This window comes from Magallana gigas, chromosome 9 (assembly GCF_963853765.1).
Source record: "Magallana gigas chromosome 9, xbMagGiga1.1, whole genome shotgun sequence".
Lineage (NCBI taxonomy): Eukaryota > Metazoa > Mollusca > Bivalvia > Ostreida > Ostreidae > Magallana > Magallana gigas.
Genome location: NC_088861.1, coordinates 31,758,905 through 31,783,151, shown reverse-complemented (window position 1 = coordinate 31,783,151; position 24,247 = coordinate 31,758,905). Strand labels below are relative to the sequence as shown.

Below are 24,247 nucleotides of genomic sequence, written 5' to 3'. Positions count from 1 at the left end.
AAAATTTTTCATACTTTCGAATGAACCTCTTTTGAACCCTGAAGTATTTCTAAATATCAAACAATTAAGCAAAATCTGAATTCAGGATATCTTGGGAGAGACTATAGTTCCAGTTTATCAAACTTAACAACATATCCAGCTCTTTATTTGGATTAAAGTTGGGCGCCTGTAAAGTGCGAAACGAAATCGAAACGAAACGAAACGAAATCGAACGAAACGAAACGAATCCAATCGACACGAAACGAAACCAATCGAAACCAAACGAAACCAAACGAAACGAAACCAAAAATCGAAACGAAACGAAATTGAATTTAAACAAAACTAATATCAATTTTGACTAAATAAAAGTGAAAATAAATTCATTGAAATACATTTTTGAACCATAAAATATAACTACATGTATGTTTCAGATTGCCGCTGTAAATTTTTGAGCCGATTATCCGAAATTTGCAAAAATTATATAATTATGTAAATAACTGATGTACATTACTATACCATTTAATGTTTCTAATTTGTTTCATTAAGTGATATTCAGACGTTTAGAGAGAGAGAGAGAGAGAGAGAGAGAGAGAGAGAGAGAGAGAGAGAGAGATGCCTTAAAACTTGGTTTCGTTTCGTTTCGATTGGTTTCGTTTCATTTCGTTCGATTTCGTTTCGTTTCGTTTCGATTTCGTTTCGCACTTTACAGGCACCCGATTAAGTTGCAGGAATTTACAATCACTTAGGTAAACGAACGCCGATGTTAAAAGAATTTTAAGGAGACTTTGCAGTACATCTAGAGCGTTAGTGATCCATGAATTGATTCTATTTTCGATTACTAATCTATAAAATAGCGAGACGAAAACGTGAGCAAACAGATGTTGCAGCAAAACCTCGTAACAATGATAGTGGATGTTGTTCGTCGGTCATGTTATTGATATCAATAATGCTATTAATACATTTTTTAAATAGTATGGATCACTAAAAATTCAATGTGGATGAGGGTACATCATGTTTGAATTTTTAAAAAAATAAGTATAAAATCCGAAATAAGTTTCAAAGTCATGAAAAACACAGCCAAACGCTTCAACCAACTGCCCTACACTATTTTTCCAATAATATTAAAAAAAGAAAATTATCAAAAAGTTATCTTAATAGCTTATTTAATCACAATGTATGTACATTTCATTTCTCCGTTTCGTACTTTATTAAGGTCAGACGCGACCATTCATCTTCCATTTTTTTCTATTTTTCCTATCCCCGCAATGCCGGTGAATATTTCACCTAAGTAATTCCATAATCATACTTTCATGTCATATGATACTTTCTTTATTTAGATATGAAGTGTTCAATTGAAAATTTATACTATGACTTTATTTATAAGTATTCAAATGCATTTTGTCTGCTATATTAAGGAAATTTCTACATATTTTAGCTCTGAAAATAGCCTGGTAATGTACCCTGAATTTTTGGGAATTAAGAGGTTTAAATGTTAATGAATAAGGAATAATAATCAAGGAAAATTATATGAAATTGAGGAACGTCTTGTGTGTCCTTATAAAATTGAGGAACATCTTGTGTGTCCTTAAACAATGATTTAGTTGATACTTGATAGACATTCGCAGGAATGATATCAAAGATGCTGACCGGTAGCAATAAAGGAGGCTCAAAGAGCCCCCGTCTAAAAATTAAGCAACCTTTTGATAATAATCATTCAAAATAAGCAATGATTTAGTTGATATACATTCGCAGGAATGATATCAAATAATTAAGCAACCTTTTGATACATGTAATTATTATAATCATTCATAAGATATGAATAAATGTTACAAAGTGAAAGTTTGTGTCCAATCTATACCACATTTAAGCGATGAATTTCCGTTAAATTCCGTTCCACTTTCCGTTCCGTTTTCCGTTCCGCGTTTTAGCAACACAAATAAGATAGAGCGGTAAACAAGTTAAAATCGGTCGATTGCTAGTTCAAGGTCGTCGTTCGGAATGCCTCTTTTTATATACATCGGGTTCGATAATCGGATTTTTCATGCTCGGTTTTCCAAAACTTTGTCAAAAGTTGTTCGGAGTTTTGAATAAAAAGAGATAAACATTTCCGCATTTGATACGGCGTGTACCAACAAAACAATAAGTATTTATTACCTGAAACACAGTGGAGGAGGCCGAAAGACTTGTAACCGAATTCGAGATCCAATCAGTCACAAAATTCACAATAAGGATTTAGTTCTGATCACGGTGGTAAGTATAATGAATGTCAAAACTGTCACTTGTTGTAATTATCTTGTATTTATACAAATAACTTACTACGATGCTTAATGGCCACTATGAAAAATAATTTTGAAATGCTGAGTCGATTAATATCACCTGATCATAGCTCTTATTTACTTCTGTCTTTAGGCAATATAAATCACAAAGTGCACTGGGAGGATATGAAGCGGGAAGAGGGTATCCAAATACCCTACAGTGGCATGCCATTTACTAGTATTTTACTTGGATATGATGTGAGGGAGTGCCATTTTGGCACTGGTAGGAATGCGGCAATAAAGAAGAGAATAAATGGAAAAGGTATCACAATTTTTCACTTAGGCATACTATTTTGACTGAATTGAAATAATTTAGTGTTATGTTGAATTATATTCTTTATGCATGAAATTTTACAGCATTACTCCCATTTACTGGGTTCCAGGTACAAATCAAGGTCAGCTGATCCCTAATGTTGCCTTCCTCTTGTTACATATTACATGTGTAGGAGTTACAGATTTATTAATTGTTAAATTAATAAATCAATGTCATTGTAAACCTATTTTAAGATATGAATGCATAACATAATTCATATATAAAGGAGGATTGATGTAAAGAGTTATTCCCCTAGAGCTGAAACGAATGTTCGAATATTCGCGAATGAATAGATAATTTCTAATATTCGAATGTATATTTAGGATTCGAATATTCGATCACATGTTAAACACCCATATCAAGTACTGTAAACTATGCAGATCGTGTTATTTCATTTTACTCGGAACGAAAGTAAAGATAAAGCCATCTATGACTGCCATGCTTGGTAGAGTCTATTACTTAACCCAGTAATAGACTCTTCCGCGATGCTTGTTTACCTTGAAAGTAAAAGCAGGGTTTACATCGAACGGAGACAAACATTCTGGATTTTTCAATTCATGTCAGACGCTGAAGAAAAAAATTACTTAACTGTTTGAACGAGTCTTGGCTACGGAGAGTTAATATCGAATTTTTTTTTTAAAAGATACCTCGATATAATTTGTTTTTTTTTTTTAAATTAACAGAACATTTCCGGAGTTATGAGCGTTCAACTTATCAGTTTTCTTTTTAATACTATATATAAAACATGGCGGAAATATTTGGACTGACTTACGAAGTTACGTATCGCTCTCATACAGGAGTCAGGACTGCAGTATATTATTAAAGAAGTAATAAATCTTTTGATTGTAGTTGATGGAAATTTTAAAAAAAAAATCAGTATATTATTATTTGCATAAATATTAAATGCGCACCCAATTCAATGGATACTCATGCATGCATTAAGTGTCAACTTCGAACTGACATGTTTAAGCCGTCAACACATACACCCACTTAGTAATACAAACTATCATATATGCTTAATACATTGTCTATGACGTCTACGAATATTCGAATATGAATCGAATAGCACTCACGAATATTCGAATACTGATTTATGGTATTCGTTTTAGCTCTATATTCCCCTTTAACGCAACTTGTTTATATAGTACTATTTTTATGCCGTATATTTGTATTGTTGTGATTTATTGTAGGGCTATTTATTTTTTTACTTTTTATACCAATAAATACTAGAGATGCCCAGAACCTGAACAGGCGTTTGTTTGATTCTTTGACACTCAACAAATACCCTTGTTACACATGTATTTAAATTATATACATTGTATTTCTTTTAAAAGAATCTAGAAACTGATCAAGATCATCAGTACACCCAAAAAACAAGGACACATGTTGAAAACACAAAAAAATGAATTGTCCAGGAAGAATTTACATGAAAAAGATTTGTAAATTTCCTGATTATAAGGTAGAGTTCTAATAGTGTAAACAATGTCGTTGATTAATCATTATACAAATATAATTTTTAAAAAAGTAAACAATTATTAGAACCTAACTTACATTCACTGTACAATTATGGGTTATGGGTTGGGTTATATGTATAATAGTTATTACTTTTAAGATATGAAAATATGCATATGTTTTCCTTCACTTAAACAGATTCTTGGTAATGATTCTTCATGGAAAAGAAAAAAATCAGGCAAAAAATTAAAACGGGCTCTATCAGAAAACAATGAAGTGAGCAGGGATAAATTGAATTTCATCTACTTTATCCAGAAAAGGAGAGCCACAGAAATCATTTGACAGGACAGGTTGATATAAAATGAATACCAAATTATAGTTAAAAATGACCCTATAAATAGGGATATGCTACCCTGTTATCACTTAGTCAAACTGATCATCGACTAACATTTTCTAAATTGGTTATTCATTCTCAAGTTTATGAAAATAAGTAAAAAAACTTCTGATTTAGGTCATAAGGCATCAGTGCTTGAACTACAAATAATATAAGGGTGATAAAAACACAATGTCTAACTGATGAGATTTATATCACTGTATTAAATATAAATATTATGTGCACATAAAAAATTAAATATGGTATGTTTTCTTTTGATAGCTTGCAGGCATTTGTTTGCCAGTTGATAATACTGTCAAAGAAAAAATCTTGTGTCTGATGAATGAAGGTGTGACAAAAATTTCTGAAATGAAGCGACACATCAAGTCATTCAGCAGGAAGGAACTGAAAATGACTGATGAAGAAAACCGGCACTTCTTTCCTTTGGATAAATATATAAGGAATATTATGGAGTATAACAAGGGACAGACACGGTATCTTTTAAAGTTGAATAATTATTTTTTATGTAGAATTACTAAAGATATATATCAAAATCAACCAAACTGATATTGGTGATAATTTTTCAGTGAGTATACATTGTATATTGGTTTACATGTCCTTGTGTATAATGTATTTTACATTTCAGGTTTTCCAATAATGATAAGGAGAATTTGAAAATAATTATTGACAATCTTAAAGCATCAAATGAAAAAGACAGCTTTCATCTTGACATATCAGGGTATGCTACATATATGCTGTTTATGTTCTTATTCGTTCCACTCAACCGAACATAAATTATTTACAATAATAACAAAACACATGATTAGTGAAGGAAGCGCTTATTTGCTACATTTATTTACATGTACTAATACAATGTACATATAAAGATTCTTCAAACTTCTTTCTGAAATAAAACAATTTACATTTTATAGTGCACAGTCCTTCGATTTTTAAATGTCACTAGATAAGTGGGTGGGTGGGAATTGTGTAAATGTGGCAAAGAAAAGCCTTCGAGTGAGTGAAAATCATGCTTAACTTAAATACCTGTTCTACAGGTTATACGCTATAAATAGTAGCCAATGGCTAAATGTTTAAATATATCAAACTAAAACATATAACATGTGTTCTAGTACCTATGATAAATTAATAGAAATTTATTACCATGGGATTCTATATTTGCAAATTAGTATTTTGTTTATTTTAATAATAAGATATAGACTCCTTAAACTATTTCTAAATTGAAATATTGCAGAACAAAAGAATTTCTATTTGTTGGACAAACAGAAAGTCAAAAAAGAATTCTGAAAATGTATGGCCAAGAAATATGTCTGCTGGATGCCACATACAAAACAACAAAGTTTAACTTGCCAGGCTTTTTTGTGTGCGTTAACACTAATGTTGGCTACTCTACTGTGGGATGCTTCATAACTGCAGATGAAACAAAAGCTTCAATCAAGAGGGGTCTTTAGTATTTGAAGAAGTGGAACAGAAACTGGAATCCACAAGTTTTCATGACTGATTTTGATCAGTCAGAGATAGGTGCTTTAGAGGAAACTTTCACAGGTATCAACATTAAATGAATTTCATGAAGTTAAAATCCCAAGTAAAGAAAAATATGTTTAACATATTCTTAATGATTTTCATTATGTACATGTTAAATTCTTTTTTAATCAAATTGAATGATATACATGTATTGCATGCATATTTTGAACAAAAACATTATTTATTACAGCACAATTTTGGTAAGTAAGAGTGTGGGCTTTTTTGTGTGCTCCTTTACCCATACATTGGTGCTGTTGGTGCTATGATTTCCTCATTCACTGTTTCACCACATTTTCAGTTTCATTTCAAATCACCTGTATAAAGCTACTAGGTGTATTAATCAGATTTCATCAAACATGAAATTTTTATATTTACCTATATATCATTAGCATTATTATCAGTATATAGAATTTATTTTACATTCTACTACAGTTATTGCCGAGATCAAAGAGATGCCGCGGACATTATTCTCCAATATACCACGAACGTCATTTTGTGATATACATGTATTATGTACAATAATATCTAAACATGAGTGTCTAGTAAAAATAGTTATGAGTGTGTGTCTGTCATAGTTATCCATATTTCTACAGTTTAAGTTGCAAACAAAAGTATTGGTAAGTTGCTTTAAATAGGCCACCATCATTTCATGGTATTTCTGTTGTGTGTGCTCTCATATTCATGTTATGATTACAGTGCAGCATAAATCATTATTCAGACTTCATTATTATGAAAATAAATACATATATTGTATATTCTAATTCCTCATGATTTTAACCTCTATCGTCTGCAGTTAAAACTCAGGCTGCTTAAATTTAGCATTGAATTGTTTTCACTTTGTTATCCCAATTCATCATTTCACTACTTACACTGTGTATTACATGTAAAGGTTTGTTTAAAAATTGGTGTTGGATAAATTTGTATAAATAATGAAATAATTTTTTTTGAATGTCTCAATTGAATAGTCAGATCTAAAGCTTATAATTTTAAGGAAATATAGTTTTCATGTAGGTTTATTCGTTACGACATTGCAAGTTAATTTCAATGCTATACAATCATAATAATTTTGATCCAAATTACCGATTATAAGAGCATTTGTTTCCTAAGGTAAAAGTACAATTTCTCTTAAATTATTATCCATTTATTGTTTCTTATTTTCATGGAATTTACACGTCGAGATGAATATATATATGTTATAATCCAAATATACTTGTGCCAAATATCATACAATATGGATAAATGTGTCTGTACCTGTATATTTTTGATTGTTGTATGTACACATATATATGTACTGTTGCATTTGTTTGATTTTCTTATGTTTTATTTGAAATAATTTTGTGACTTCAAAGCTTCTCAATCCTGACATCATCATATTGATGTAGCATTTAATTTAGACCAAAGGTTGAAAAAAATCAAATTACATGTTGTATCTTTTAATTTTTCAGGATGTCATGTTTACCTCTGTGACTTTTACAGAGAACAAGCCTGGGATAGGTAGCTGAAAACACAATCCAATGGCTGTGCTGAGTACAAGGATGAAATTCTTTCTATGTAAATACATATTTGTGTACACCTGAAGTAAAAAAAAATTAATAATAAAAACAAGCCTAAGTAACTTGATCTACATAATAATGCTAAGAGTCTGTTCTGATCATTCTCAATTTGATGGAAATGAATATACAATCTTAAATAACTAGTTTAATACTGATAGCATTGAACAATACATTAAACATATTGTTAATTGTTAATCTAACTATCATGGTTTACATATTTGTATATGATATGTAGGTTAAGAGAAATTGCTAAAGCAAAAACTGAAAGCCAGTTTCAGAAGCGTGTAGATGCACTGAAATGCAGAACTATTTGGAAAAACAAACTCAAGTTGCAGCAGTGGTTTGATCGTGTGTGGTTGGCTCATCACAAGGTTTCGATGAATATGCTGAATTACATACTCAATATATTGCTGATTAAGTTGAATTACTTAATTACATTATGCTGAGGAATATACTATATTAAAAAGAGATAAAGATTTCAAAATTTTCAAATTTTAACTTATATATATGTCAATTACAAACAATACAATATTTAATTTGTACCGGTATATGTATTAATTACAATAATATATTTTTCCTTTAGCGATGGGTGTCCTTGTTCAGGTTGAACATGTTCAACATAAGAGTAACAACATCAAATGGTCTTGAAAGACAACTTCTAAGCTTAAGCAAGATTATCTTGCAAACACAAGTGACAAATCATTGTCCAATCTTATTAATGTGTTATTTACTCAAGTCTTCCCGGACAGCCATTAAACCAGGTCAGAAATCTCTCTCTCTCTCTCTCTCTCTCTCTCTCTCTCTCAAAAAGACGTATGATAACTTTGAAATTTATAAATACTAGTATTATAAACCTGTTTTGTTTTTGTTTTCTTATGTACATAGAATATAATACAAGAAATATTGATTGTTTCAAGGCTTATTCTTCAAAAATCCCAAGGTTTCTGAAGAACAAACCAAGTAAGTTAATGCTGTTAATTTTAACAGGTAATCAGATAATAACCCCATTCTGTCATTTTTGAAAAAAAAATCTTATTGTAAATTTAGAAGAAAAGGATGAGAGAGCAGAAGAATTAATCCCCTGAGATTAATTATCTTGCCTGCTGCAGAAAATTTAGAGGCTTATCTCTATCTGTTATATGAAGATTAATGAACACCTTTGTCTGCAACTGATGTTTGTTTTGAAGTTGAGGTCAACCCTGGGTGATACAATGTATTTGCATTCACTGAAGGCTTGCATTTTATAAAACACCTGTTTAAATCTTTTTTAAATACACATTTAATTTAGTTATTTTATAAGACATGAGGTTATCCCTGTTTTATGCAGGTACAAGGTTACTATTTAGAGAGTTTTTGGACATTCAGGAATTATCTTGAAATTTTAAAAATACAGTTGTTACTTATAATTTTCATATTTTATTTACCAAGTTTTTTTTTCACTTTTCTATATTAATGGTCATAGCGGGGCCCTTCCTGACTGGTCATTTTTCTAGTTACAACTGTCTGTAAAATAAATTTTTAAAGTGATATTTTAAAATCAGTGAGATGTGCTTCCCGCGATTTTACGCAGATATTAACTCCTCACATTTAATTAGAAATCTACAGTAACCAACAGTAGCGGGTCATGTAATTTCTTTCTGCAATGATCTTAGTTTTTTTTATATTTGCAGGGAAAATGACAAATCTTCAAATACATGATACATTTGAAGTAGAAGAAAAGTCAGAATTAACTACTGTCGTGAAAGATGACATTCAAGGTAGTCTTACTTCAGATTATGGGATCAGATATTTACATTATAGAGAAAAATTAGGTTTAATTTAATATGGAGGAAATGTTATAAAGCTGTTAAAAACAAATTGAAATAAAATGCAAATATTTTATTTTAGTGGAGACAGAACTCAAAAGAATCTGGAGCCAGTCTGAAAAAACAAGATATATAATTGCGATATGCGCAGACATTAACCTTACTGATGAGGATATTATTTCTTTGAAGGGAAAGAACTGGTTGACTGATCAGGTAAATATATGTACCGGTACTTTTAAATATGGATTACTGATATAATGACTATATTTAACAAACAGAAAATAAATTGAAATTGTAACAATTCCTTATAATAACTTAAGATGAATTGCAATTATGATTTCACTTTATGACAATTTTGTTTTAGGTGATGGACTCCTACATAGGAGCTATAGCAGAGGCAGAGACAGACAAAGTCATGAGGATACCAACATCAACTATGACAGCAATTGTTGAAGGCAGCTGCCTTCAAAATATGACTTAAAAATGTGAGCATAAAAAAATCAAGAATAAAAAAGGATTTTTCACAAAACAATAATGAGGTTAATGTTGCTCTTAAATCGGTAAAGTCCTTGATTGATAAATTAATTGGAAACAGCCATTTTGAATATTAATGAACTGGCACCCCTCAGTGTTGCTTAACTTTTCAGGATGGTGTTAGAATAGCCCTAGCTGTTTAATATTTTATGCACTTAACTCGCATGTTGTTGAAACTTATTACTAGATCCAGTTGGATGAATATGATGTAATTATTGGAGCCTATCTCCAGCAGATGGGCACTTGAATCTTGTGGTATGTATACATAAATAATATGTACTGTAACAATACTATGATTGTTTTTACTATTTTTGATAGTTTAACAATTTCAGCTGTAAAGACTTAATATATAATATTTAAGCGAGAATAAAGACAAGGTAATTTTTTTTTAGTTCAGTATTATGACATTATTTATGTTTGTGGCATGTTTTCTTTTAATTACCTCCAGTTAGTTAAACCCAAGGCAAGCAAAAAAAAATTTCAATTCACTTGGTGAAACCCTTCTACAAAAGACGATGATTCATGAGAACTGGAGGTACAATATCTATGAACAAAATCTTTATTATATGATTTCATGTAAGCTATTTTATACTGGAATATACACCACATACAGTATGCATTTTATGTGGTATTTTTTAGAGTGTTTTGTTTTTGCAATATTTAATTAAGATTGATTTTCAGAGTAGTCACCACTGTTTTAATAATTTTTAGCTCACCTGAGCTGAAAGCTCAGGTGAGCTATTCTGATCACATTTTGTCCGTCGTCCGTCTGTCTGTCCGTCCGTCTGTAAACTTTTTACATTTTGAACTTCTTCTCTAAAACCGCTTATCCAATTTCAACCAAACTTGGCACAAAGCATCCTTATGGGAGGGCGAATATAAATTGCAGAAATAAAAGTCCGATCTGTATTCAAAGCGGAGAAAACCTTGAAACTGTAGAAAAAGGGGGGTGCATTTTTTTAAATCTTCTCAAGAACTACTGAGTCCAATTCAACGTAGTTAAGCATAAATTATCCTTATGGGAAGGAAAATATAAATTGCAAAAATTAAGGGCTAATTCTGTTTCAAATCTGAGTTATTACGAAAATAATAATAAAAGAAAGGCGTGTTTCAATCAGTTTAATAGCTTCGGGTTCGGCATCTGGTAAAATAGGTAGGCAAGACTTGGCATGGGCAAAACAAAAGATTGGCAGTAATTAATCTACCAATCTCATTAAAATTTCAGGATATTAGATGGACCAGTATATTTCTTTCGCTGTAAATATTGCTGCAAAATAATGCAAATTTGGAATTGACGATTGTTGATCTGCCCCGGCTTTTATTTTGCCACGGCCCGGGTTTGCATACCCATTTTACCATGACTCGTATTCCATACTTCTAAAACGAGGTTCTTTGTTTAAAGCAGCCATGACATTATACGAAAAAGGGTCGATCTGACTATGATGAATTTGCTTGTTGTGCAACAGTTCGTGTATGAAGGGAAAATTTTGAAACATGCAAAATATATTGGTGCCGATTTTGTGAAGTAAATTGAGGCTAAATATTTCAATGCGTTGACGGTTTTCACACATGACGTTGGTGTTAGCTTGTTCTGATTTTCGTTTCGTTTTCATTATTTATGCTTTGTAACCTATCGTCTGTATTTCGTGATTTTTACGTATCAAATCAAACAGAAACTTCGGTAAATCAAACAGTTAACTGTTTACCTGCGCAAATTAAGCAAAATATGATGTATCAAAAAAGTACTGAAATACAATTCATTCTATCGGTAATTCGGCATTATCTTTTGCATAATGGTAGATTAATGTAATAGGTTTTGTTGAGATGCTCGGCATTTTCTCGAGTTTATTCAGTTTAAATAGAGTTTGATATCACTGACGGAAATATGTAGGTATATACATGTATATATATAAGATTCATTTCGAAAAAATAGATTGTGTTCTTTATTTGTCATAGTGCATGTTTCGTGTGTTTAATTGTTTACAATTTCTATTTACTAACCATATTTGAGTGTTCAGCTTCGAATTATAAGCAAGATACAGAGATTTGCTCAAAATTCTATCTTAAAAACTAAAGATTAAAAAGTAAAAAAATTGTCAATATTTATTAAGAAAATTTTCAAAGTATGTTCTTCCAGAAACCAACTTTAACAACTTATTGTATTGTAAACTTAACCTTTTTTCGTCCTTTTTAGTCTTACTCTACATGTGATCTTTGACTGTGTTTGTGTACATTTGTATGAACTGATTTTGAACCTCAAATACCAGTGAACTGGTCTTCAATGAATAAAAGAATTGAAAATCTTAGGCCATTCTTTTTTTCCATTTTAAATGCTGAATAGGATATACCAAGTTAAAAATCTTAAGCTGAATGTAATAAACTCATGTGAACAAAATATGACTCAAACCTAGGCGAACTGTGAGCTCTGTATCTTGCTTATAATTCTACGATTGACGCTGAAATTTTGGTTGAACATTAGAAATTCTATATGAATTAGAGTATGTTAAATACTTGTACAAACAAAACAAAACAATGATATTCTGTATATACCTACTCTCTGGGGCCCCCTCTTTATACAATAAATAATGTGAAATCTACATCAATTTTGATGGTTTTTCAGACACGAGTAAATAAAAACGACATCTTTAAAACAGTTTCCATAGTTCTGACACATTTCTGTTGCGGGAATAAAGTGATTATCGCTATTCCTAAGAAAATATCACAGCGGAAAATTATCGTGGTTTGTACGCGAGGTAAATAACAGTCATAAAATTATAATGGAGAAGACAAATTAAATTTTCAAACGTTTTTAATTTGAGGAATTGAGCACATTGAGGTACAATTTTCTCCTTCACATCTATACATGTAGGATTTTTTAAATAAAATACAATAACTATATATATTTTTTAATACAATAACTAGTAAGTAGTTGATGAAAAAAAATGTACCTTTATGCTCTCGTATATTTTGATCGCTTTACAAAGTGTGTGTGGGGGGGGGGGGGGGGCAGAACGAAAATATAGGGAATTGGAAGTTAACAACTTAACAGTGTACCCCTACCAAATGTTTAGTTTCATATCTTGCGTATGATTTTCTTATTCTGGTAAAATATAGTATTTTATGAAGGTACAATGTCAGAGATTTCGTGTATGCTAAAATAAGTGTAAAATTCGAATACTTTACAATATTTATTTTTGGGAGTTGATTTTAATCAACTCTCCTATGCAGTTACTCTAGCAAACCGAAAGTGAAACAGTGTTTGAACCTAAGCTCAAATCATCGCCGCTGACAAGACTTAGTTCTTGAAAATAAGAGAAAAATTCGATGTAACGTTTGCTGAAGCATTGTTTTTCAAGGAAACTTATCTATAAACACTTTGAAAATAGTCAGATTTTATATAATACGAACAATTTAGATATTTTTGTAGTCTCGTGTGTTCCTACGCCAGAGTGTAATAAAGTCTCGTTCAACCAGACGCTCGGCACCGGAGAGAGTCTCTCTTGCTTATCGGCGATTAACGGAGACAGCCGAGCGTCTGGTTGAACGAGACTAGAGTTCAATATCAATAGTGCTTGGATCCATACGATTTTAAGAATTGTTTCGATAACTTATACAATACATAGTTTGAAATCTATCTTTAAATATTACACATCATGATTCATATGGGGTTTCTCGAAATTCTTGTCGTAAACGTCTAAAAATTCTTATATAAGAAAGTGAGTTATTCAAGTACAGACTAGAAACTAATTGCCATGCAAAAAAAGTTGATTTTAAAATAAATGATAATCGATAAAATCAACTCCCCTCAGTACTTCAGTACTTTGATTTGTTATTCTACTACCGAGGGACCATATGGCACAATATCTTTTGAACGCCCATTGTTACTCAGGTGAGCGATGTGGCCCCATGGGCCTCTTGTTTATGACTACATTATATACTTGTTCATCATTTTGGGGGATAAAAACTAATGCAACTTAGTATAATGAGAATGTATATAAACCCTGTAGATATTTGATTCCATGTTACATGTAAACATGCTCTTTCTCGATAATTAACTCTGCCAGGTATGTTTTAGTAATTTCTTCAATCAAAGAATTGCAACTGGTTTAGATTCTGAGAAAGACTGGCGATCAAGCTGTATTACTAAATATTTTCAAAGATTTCAAAACCCATCTCGAAAAAAAGAGGTTATAAACAATCAGAAATTGAACCTATTAGGCAAGAAACTCTTTCTGCAAATAGAATGGATCTTTTCAATAAACAAAAGAAGAAAAACACTAAAAAGACTGTGCCGAACGTTTTGGTGAACAAATTAAACCCATGTATTAAAAGGTTAAGGATATGACTTATGAAATATTTGGATAACATACAACATGACGAAGTATGCAAAAAATTATTCACAACACCTCCTATGGTTGCATACAGTAAACACAAACATATAGGTAATCTAATTATTAGATTCAAATTAAAACCAAATGAAGTTCAAAGACATTAATTGGTTTATGCATAAGGTGAACTCCTGACGAGGCGGGCCTTATTACAATTCAAAAATGACATGTGCTAGTAATACCGCCGAAACACTCTTGTCTAACTATGACATATAAGCAATTGACCAAATGCTTCATTAAGAGTGTCGGGTTTTAACAAGTTTAAGACATGTCTGGATGTTAGGATCCCGTGGGTTTTTAGCTCACCTGAGCTGAAATCTCAAGTGAGCTATTCTGATCACATTTTGTCTGTCGTCCGTGTGTCCGTCTGTCTGTCTGTCCGTCTGTCCTAAAACTTTTCACATTTTCAATATCTTCTCAAGAACTAGTAGGCCAATTTCACCCAAACTTGGCACAAATCATCCTTAGGCAAAGGGGATTCAAAGTTGTGAAAATTAAGGGCCACACTCATTCAAGGGGAGATAATTAGAAATTAATGAAACATTTTGAGAAATTTTCAAAAATCTTCTTCTCAAGAACCAGAAAGCCAGGAAAGCTGAAACTTGTGTGGAAGCATCCTCAGGTAGTGTAGACTCAAGTTGTGAAAATCATGACCCCCGGGGGTAGGGTGGGGCCACAATTGGGGGTCGAAGTTTTACATAGGAATATATAGAGTAAATCTTTAAAAATCTTCTTCTCAGAAACTAATCAGCCAGGAAAGCTGAAACTTGTGTGGAAGCATCCTCAGGTAGTGTAGATTTAAAGTTGTGAAATTCATGACCCCTGGATGTAGGGTGGGGCCAAAATGGGGGGTCGATGTTTTACATAGGAATATATAGAGTAAATCTTTAAAAATCTTCTTCTCAGAAACTAATCAGCCAGGAAAGCTGAAACTTGTGTGGAAGTATCCTCAGGTAATGTAGATTCAAAGTTGTGAAAATGATGACCCCCGGGGGTAGTGTGGGGCCACAATGGGGGGTCGAAGTTTTACATAGGAATATAAAGAGTACATCTTTAAAAATCTTCTTCTCAGAAACTAATCAGCCAGAAAAGCTGAAACTTGTGTGGAAGCATCCTCAGGTAGTGTAGATTCAAAGTTTTGAAAATCATGATCCCTGGGGGTAGGGTGGGGCACAATGGAGGATCGAAGTTTTACATAGGAATATATAGAGTAAATGTTTAAAAATCTTCTTCTCAGAAACTAATCAGCCAGGAAAGCTGAAACTTGTGTGGAAGTATCCTCAGGCAGTGTAGATGCAAAGTTGTGAAAATCATGACCCCTGGGGGTAGGGTGAGGCCACATTGGGGGATGTTAACGTTTTACATTGGAATATATAGTAAATCTTTAAAAATCTTCTTCTCAGAAACTAATCAGCCAGGAAAGCTGAAACTTGTGTGGAAGCATCCTCAGGTAGTGCAGATTCAAAGTTGTGAAAATCATGATCCCTGGGGGTAGGATGGGGCACAATGGAGGGTCGAAGTTTTACATAGGAATATATAGAGTAAATCTTTGAAAATCTTCTTCTCAGAAACTAATCAGCCGGATGATTCTTTATAATTGTTAAGACTTTGGCTCCAGGACAATTTTTTGGCCTCACAAGAAGGTTCAGTGTTTAAGTAGCTTAATATCCCATATATAAACAATTGTAAGGGATCTTTTTGAGGACTGCAATACTCAACATGTGATATGACTAAAAAATCATCCTGTTAGAAAAGGGACTAATGATTATAAACATAAGAATATCCAGGGGGAAAAATGGATTTTATTTATACAGGATCTACATGTATTATTGTACATTGTCCAGATTGTTTGTAGTATTATGACTCCATTAAGCTGATTTTATCATACCTATTGTTCCTCAGGTGAGCGATGTAGCCCATGGGCCTCTTGTTTGCACATGTTACATATTGAGCTCTGCATGTGAATGTCATTTTTGTATGTACCGGTAATTTAATCAGCTCTTTAGATATAATTATACCTCTGCAAACAAGGTTTGAGGGGGTATATAGGAATCACTTTGTCCGTCTGTCTCTTTGTCCATCCATCCATCTGTCCATCTGTCAGTACAATCATGTCCAGTCAATATCTTTCTTAAAAAGAAACATTGGAATTTCTTACTTCACACAAAAATTGCTTATAACTTGATAAACTCATTTGGTCAAGTTCAAGGTCATTTAAAGAAAATGTTCTGATTTATACCTTTCTTATGGAGAACATTGGAAGTTCATATTACACATAAAGATTGCTTATGACCTAATGAGTTGTCATGATCATGACTCAGGGTCAGTTATGCAAGTTCAAGGTCAATGTTAAAAAATGCATAATTCCTGTTTACATGAGTAAGCCATATCTCTTATAAAAGGAAAGTGACTGCACGGCTGCGTTCAAGATCGTAGCTGCTACCTAGGGCTACGTAGTTGAACAGTAAGCTAGCCTAGCCGCTACGTAGATATTCCTAGCCTAAATATTTTATGCTACATGTAAGTATCAAATTCAAGATGGCAACCTTGGTAACCACTTTGTAATAAACTTGAAATCTATATACTTAGTGATATTTTGTTCATTCTTTAAGTTATAATGAATTTTTACATATATATTTCCGCTTGAAATTAACAAATAATGTCAATGTAATTAGTCTTTAGTTGAATATTTCCAACTTCAAATCTGAGACCTAGCAGCTAACCTAGCGGTCCGTTCAATAGACCTACATGTAGATATCTACGACCTAGCGGCTAGGCTAGCAGCTACGATCTTGAACGCAGCCCTGTTCATGTAAATATGTCATGACCTTAAGTTTTGGTTCTTTAATGTGCAAGTTCAAGGTCACATTAAGAAAAATACCATGGTACTTCCATTACTTTCCAAGTTATTAATATACTTTCTTTGTGAGCTTGCTCACAGTACTTCTAGTTGCATATTTTGTGTTCGCTGATGTGCGCACTTTATTTTTATATGTTGATAAGGAGCTACTCAGATCAGTGGCAAGTCGGAAAAAACCCTCTTTACGATTGAATATATTTGGAGGAAAAAATAGTGGACATAAAAGAAAACAAATGGAGAGGCAGAAGTCTATTATGGTTCTTTCAGAGGAAATGGTTTGTCCTAATTTCTGTATGATACATAAATGTATATTAAATTTTCTGCGTGATCAACATAATTAATTGCATGAAGCAAATTTAACTTGGATGGATTTTTCTTTATTATGATTTTTATTCCATGTTATGTTATTTTGAAAAATATTTGCTTTCCTGGATATTGAACTGAACTTTATTTATTTTACAACGATTGATAAACAAATTTTACAACTTATATTAATATCTCTCTTTGGCACGGATGTTAGCGCGAGTGGGTAATTGGTGTGGGAAGAAGCCGGAGTACCCGGAGAGAACCCACGTGTCCAAGCGGGCGACCGCCATACCCTATCACATACAACCTCTGTCGATCACGGGGATCGAACTCGGGTCGCAGCGGTGAAAAGCGAGTGCATTGTCCACTACGCTACCTGGATATTGGATATTGCATTTGGTGAAATAAATGTTAGGTCATTTGTGAAGTAAAATTTACAAACATAATGTTTTTTAACCGGGTTTTCCGAAGGAAAAATCCGGTTATTAAAATGGTGAAAATGGCGGGCGGTCGGGCGGACGGGCGGGCGGCTGCCAAAAGGGTACCCTCATTGTACGGATAACTCCTCCTACAGTTTTCAATATAGGAAGTTGTTGTTTTGCAGATTAATTGTATATATATCAGAGGTGTGCATATTGCTAGGATTTTGATTTCTGATAATTTATGAAAAAATTACCAGCTTTTGAACTTAGTCATTTTTTGGCAAAATATTGCATATAGGGTACCCTCATTGTACGGATAACTACTCCTACAGATTTCAAGATAGGAAGTTGTTCTTTTGCAGAATAATTGTACCTATATCAGAGGTGTGCATATTGCTAGGATGTTGATTTCTGATAATTTATGAAAAAAAATACCAGCTTTTGAATTTAGTCACTTTTTGGCAAAATATTGCATATAGGGTACCCTCATTGTACGGATAACCCTCCTAAAGTTTTCAAGATAGGAAGTAATTGTTTTGCAGATCAATTGTACATATATCAGAGGTGTGCATATTGCTAGGATTTTGATTTCCGATAATTTATGAAAAAAATACTAGCATTTGAACTTAGTCACTTTTGGCAAAATATTGCATATAGGGTACCCTCATTGCATGTATAACTCCTCCTACAGATTTCAAGATAGGAAGTTGTTCTTTTGCAGATCAATTGTACATAGGGTATATCAGAGGTGTGCATATTGCTAGGATTTTGATTTCTGATAATTTATGAAAAAAATACCAGCTTTTGAACTTAGTCACTTTTGGCAAAATATTGCATATAGGGTACCCTCATTGTATGTATAACTCCTCCTACAGATTTCAAGATAGGAAGTTGTTCTTTTGCAGATCAATTGTACATAGGGTATATCAGAGGTGTGCATATTGCTAGGATTTTGATTTCTGATAATTTATGAAAAAAATACCAGCTTTTGAACTTTGTCACTTTTTGGCAAAATATTGCATATAGGGGTACACCATTTCACTGGATATGGGTTGACATGGATTATGGATAAAGTTCACATAAAAGAAAACCCGGTTTGGTGTCACATTGACAGCTTTTCACTTGTTTTATTTAGATTCAACATTTTACCAACATGATTCGCAAAATAATCAATTGCAGTGTAAATGATGTTCTTGATATCTACAATCCAGATGTAAATAAGACATATTTATTTAAAATGGCATTATTGCAGTTGAAAATTCGACATCACCCAAATATTAACTTGATACACATAAAATGAAATAGTCACTATTGTTACCATATTTTTATTCTGATGATTTTAACAAGCCACTTTATTAATTTCAATTAAAATAATCCAGCATCAGGAGGGCAAAAATAGATTGCTGGCAGAACTAATGTTTCAGCAGTTATAGTTACTACAAGCCACATTACAGAGAGACCTCTCCGTCAATGATGTGAAATAAGTGGATTTTATGTATAACATATAAAAGACATGTTACAAAGGCAGACCTCCTTGTACGTAATCTGAAATAAGTGGATTTTATGTATAACATATAGTTAACACAATATATAGGCAGACCTCCCTGTTCGTGATCTGAAATAAGTGGATTTTATGTATAACATATAAAAGACATGTTACAATGGCAGACCTCCTTGTACGTGATCTGAAACAAGTTGATTTTATATATAACATATAGTTAACACAATATATAGGCAGACCTCCTTGTACGTGATCTGAAATAAGTGGAGTTTATGTATTACATATCGTAGAAACATTAGAAAGACAAACCTTCCTGTACGTGATCTGAAATAAGAGGATTTTATGCATAACATATAAAAGACATTTAACAAAGGCAGACCTTCCTGTACGGGATCTGAAATAAGTAGATTGTTAGTATAACAAATTTAACACACATCTATAAGGACAGACCTCCCTGTGTGTGATATGTTACAAAGGCAGACCTCCCTGTACGTCATCCAAAATAATATATTAGTTATATGTACATGTATAACAAATAATTTATTTAACAAAACGCTGTATTTAAGATCGTGATGATTAAATTTATTATTTTGTATCTGTTATTTGGTAGCACGCAAGAATTTGTTGACAAAAAATTGAACTCGGAATCTAAAGAGAAACGACACATCAGAAAAACATGATCATTTATGGGGTATCATTATAAACGTTAGTTGGCACTGCACGCGCGAAATTATTTTAAATGTTCATGAAAAGACGTTTAATTCTCACTCAGTTGGTTACTTACTATTAGTCATAGAGAATTTTACGTGTTAAAGATGCGATTTTTGCAAGATATATCAATTGGTGTCATTCTATTTTCCTCAATAAATACTAGAAATACTCTGTTTTAGTTTCCTACATAATTTATGTCTTTGTTAGCATAACGCTTGAATAATAATTTAATCGATACTTACTGCATAAACTTTTAAAAGGTGATTTTCTCCAGTAAATAATTCATAAGAATAAGTTTTTCGATTTCAACTCTCTCTCTCCAAGTGTGCAATTTTTAATTACGCATAGCGATATCATGCGCGGATCCCGGGGGGGGGGGGGGGGGGGGGTCCGGACCTCCCCCCCCCCCTCCCCCCCCCCCTCGAATTTTGCCAAAAAGGGGTTATCAGATTCGATTGAATAAACAAAATTGAAAAACCACCACTATCCATTATAGATCTGACAAGATGCCTATTAGGCTTGTCCCCAGCGGGCATTTCAACGTTGAAACAACGTTGTTTCAACGTCAGGCATCAACGTTGAAATAAGGTTGCATATGAAAGTTGAGGCTACGTTGAAAATGTAACGTTGTTTCAACGTCAAAATTCAACGTTGATTCAACGTAGAAATTGTGTTGAAATCTGGTTTAAAATATATAGATATGACAATGAAAAAAAAGTTAAAATTAAGTGATTTTTGTAAAATGTTGTTTATAAACATATCGTCTTTTATTACGTTGTACTGTTTTATGTGTTTTGACACTTTATTAAAAAATCCAAATGTATAAAGTCAGACTTTATTTAATCCTAGTAGTATTTGAGTATATCCTTTGCTAAACAACTTGTGTATTAAGTCCTCGTTAAAAAGTTGAACTTGGCATTTCAAAATGTTTTAAATAAGGCTGTAGGAGAAACCACGTACATTCCGCCAAATGGTAGCCATGCTTGTTTTCCATGACATGAAACAAAGGATGTCAACACAATAACGTAAATTCCACAATAGTCAGTTCATCATTTGCATTCTGCAGACTGATTTAAAAAATAACTCCCAAGATACTCCAGTGTAAAATATAAAATAGTCACAAATTAATCGTCCAAAAGCTAAAATCCCGGCATTTTACTGTACATAAAATCTGTGTAGTGACTGCACGAGGTGTACCTAAGAACTGACTTTCTTTGTTCACAAATAGCGTCTTTAGCGGTCAAGCTGACATAGAGCAGCCTGGTAAATTGCATAACTCCCTTGATCAGCAATGCTTGCAGTAGTGATAGGTCCGCGCATCCCCTTCTCACTGACCCAGTTAAAATGCAATTAGCCACTTGCTGTACACACAGCTCAATCTCAAATTTCTTGTATGAAAACAATCTTTTTTATAAAAATGTAATGTGAAATATTAGTTTGACTTTTCATTTAAAAGAAAATTGATATTTTATTTGGATAAGACAATAATATATTAATTTTATTGGAATATATATAAGATAAAATTGTATTCAAATTAATATTTAATATTTTTAAAAACACGTCATTTAATGCTTCCACTTTACAAAATATAAGTAAAACCTAAATTAAACAAATGATAAGGAAGTTTAAATTTGAAAATATGTGTTCAGTTTCATTAATATATTAAAACGTTGTTTCAACGTTGAAAAGTGGTTGATGTCTTCAACATTGAAAACAAGTTGGGTCTTCAACGTGGAATCAACGTTGAGTTATGGTTTGGGTTTCAACGTTTAAACCTCAACGTTGATTCAACGTTAAATAATGGTTGATCAACGTTGCAACTTGATTTCAACCATTTCTCAACGTTGAAACAACGTTGCGTGCCCACTGGGTCATTTCTTAATGCCAATTCAGTTAAAAATGTGATGTAATTATTTGAACAAGTCGGGAAAGTATGACGTCACGATCCACGAAGAAACCCTGAAAAATTTGCCCTTTGTAACAAAATGCGTCGCTGGTAAGGAGAAAAAGTTGTACCTTCAGGCAAGTTGGTTGGATAAATATAAATGGTTGACACACAGTAGCGCACTTCAATGGGATATTTGCAAAATTTGTATGCTGTTTCCTCAGTCAGATGTAAGATGTTACGTCACCTTTGTAAGTAAACCATTCAAAAATTTCAAGAAAGTTGGCGGAAAAGATTGTTCAATTCTAAGACACGAACAGTCTGCATACCACAAAAGTGCATGCATTGAATATCAGACTCTGAAAGCATTTAGCCTCACTTCCCCAGAAACCACAGTCCAGTACAAGATTAGCTCACAAAACAAGGACATGTATGACAAAAACTTGAGGCTCTTGAGAATGATAGTTGAATCAGTAATTCTCTGTGGAAAACAGAACATTCCCCTGAGGGGACACAGATACTCCACAGGTACATCATCCAACAAGGGCAATTTCTGGGCCATTCTAAATTTACTAGCTAGTCATGACAAAGAGCCGGCTGATCATTTAAAAAATGCACCAAAAAATGCAACTTATACCAGCAAGACCATACAGAATGAAATCATAGACACCATTGGGTCGCACATCAGAAATCAAATATTGGAGGGCCTGAAAAGGGGGGGGGGGGTTTACTCTACCATAGCTGATGAAGTGACCGATACGTTTTCAAACCAAAAGGTTCTGGCTTTGTGTATGCCATTTTTAAATGAAAGTCAAAGTGAGCCATATATTCGTATAGAATTCATTGATTTTCTCCATCTGAAACGTACTACTGGGGAAGCAATTGCAAATAAAATAGTAGTGGTTTTAACAGAGAACAATATTCCAGTTAACAAAATAAGGGGCCAGGCGTACGATGGGGCAGCAGCAATGTCGTCAGAAAAGGTAGGTTGTCAAGCTCGAATAAATTCTATCAATCTACTTCCTCTTACACACACTGCAACAGTCATGTCCTGAACTTGAGCATAGCCCATGCGTGCAAAATACCTCTTGTGAGAAATATGATAGATGGGGTAAATGCCACATTCGATTTCTATGACGTCTCTCCCAAAAGGCAGCTCTTCTTTGAACATGTCTTTCGACATCATGGGTTAGAACCAAAGCGTAAAAAGTTGTTGGGGTTGTGTAAAACAAGATGGATAGAACGTCATACCTGCTATGATGTATTCTATGGCATGTATACTGCCGTCGTTGAATGTCTCCAGTCCATCGTAAACCCTGGGATTGACAAAAATACCCAAGATGAGTGGTCGTGGGACGCCCAAACTAAAATAACAGCACAGGGATTGTTGGCCACTATGATGTCGTACCACTATTTGGTGACGTTCATCTGTGTCAGGGCTGTTCTGCAGACAGTGAAGCCCCTTTCATCAAAACTGCAGAAACATGATCTGAACATTTATGAAGCCCGTACATTGATAACCGATCGTGTTGAGAGGGTGAAAGAGATGAGAGAAGGAGTAGATGCTGAGTTTGAAACGTGGTATGAAGATTGCAAACGAATCGTTGATGAACTTCAAATAGAAGAGAAGGTCCCGAGAACATGTGGTAGGCAAACACAGAGAACAGATATCGGTAGCTCCACTCCGCAACAATATTACAAAGGCACGGTAGCTGTTCCATTTCTGGATCATTTATCAACTGAGCTCAATGACAGGTTAAACAAAGATGACAGTGTTGCATATGCTTTTGGCTGTGTTGTTCCAAAGCAAATGGTGACCCTGTCAGATTCAGAAATACAAAAGCTTTCTTCTGAATTTTTCTTCTGGGAATCGGACTTACATCTTCATCTTTACAAGATCTACTAGGGCATTTGTTGGAACGGAAGAGGGCTTGTGGGAAACTCGGTGAAAATGGCACCACAGCAGACAATCTCCTAGATACATACAGAATTGCATACGGAGACATTTTTCCAGATATCAAAACACTTCTTCACATTGGTTGCACCTTACCTGTCACCTCTTGTGAGGCCGAGCGCTTATTTTCTGGGCTTCTGGGCTTCGTTGCATTAAAAGCTTTATGCGAAGTACAATGAATGGTGACAGATTGTCGTCACTGGCCCTCATGCACTTACATCGTGCAAGAACTATCAATGCCAGTGAAATCTGCCAAAAATTTCCTTGAAATAAGGTTGTATCTTTTTACAATGCATCAATATGTTTGTAGGCTCTGTCGGACCCCACCCCCCCCCCTTGGAAAAATGTCTGGAT

General features: G+C 33.3%; 1 protein-coding gene across 4 annotated transcripts; it reads left to right on the top strand.

Moving 5' to 3' along the window:
* Positions 1-289: 289 nt before the first annotated feature.
* On the top strand, positions 290-19,811 carry LOC105337422 (uncharacterized). Of its 4 annotated transcripts, XM_066070476.1 has the most exons (17): positions 1,824-2,229; positions 2,389-2,556; positions 3,942-4,066; positions 4,258-4,409; positions 4,715-4,926; positions 5,079-5,171; positions 5,685-5,995; positions 6,165-6,174; positions 7,420-7,525; positions 7,763-7,898; positions 8,111-8,288; positions 9,198-9,284; positions 9,415-9,545; positions 9,697-9,817; positions 10,054-10,121; positions 10,315-10,401; positions 17,258-19,811. In XM_066070476.1, coding segments are annotated over exons 9-14 (651 nt in total). In that variant the 5' UTR covers positions 1,824-2,229; positions 2,389-2,556; positions 3,942-4,066; positions 4,258-4,409; positions 4,715-4,926; positions 5,079-5,171; positions 5,685-5,995; positions 6,165-6,174; positions 7,420-7,523; the 3' UTR covers positions 9,814-9,817; positions 10,054-10,121; positions 10,315-10,401; positions 17,258-19,811. The 4 variants fall into 4 exon arrangements, with proteins under 4 accessions (XP_065926547.1, XP_065926549.1, XP_065926550.1 ...); XM_066070477.1 differs by lacking the exons at positions 3,942-4,066; positions 4,258-4,409 and adding an exon at positions 8,445-8,487 and having other exon boundaries at positions 291-2,229; XM_066070475.1 differs by lacking the exon at positions 10,315-10,401 and having other exon boundaries at positions 290-2,229; positions 7,420-7,898.
* Positions 19,812-24,247: the final 4,436 nt, after the last annotated feature.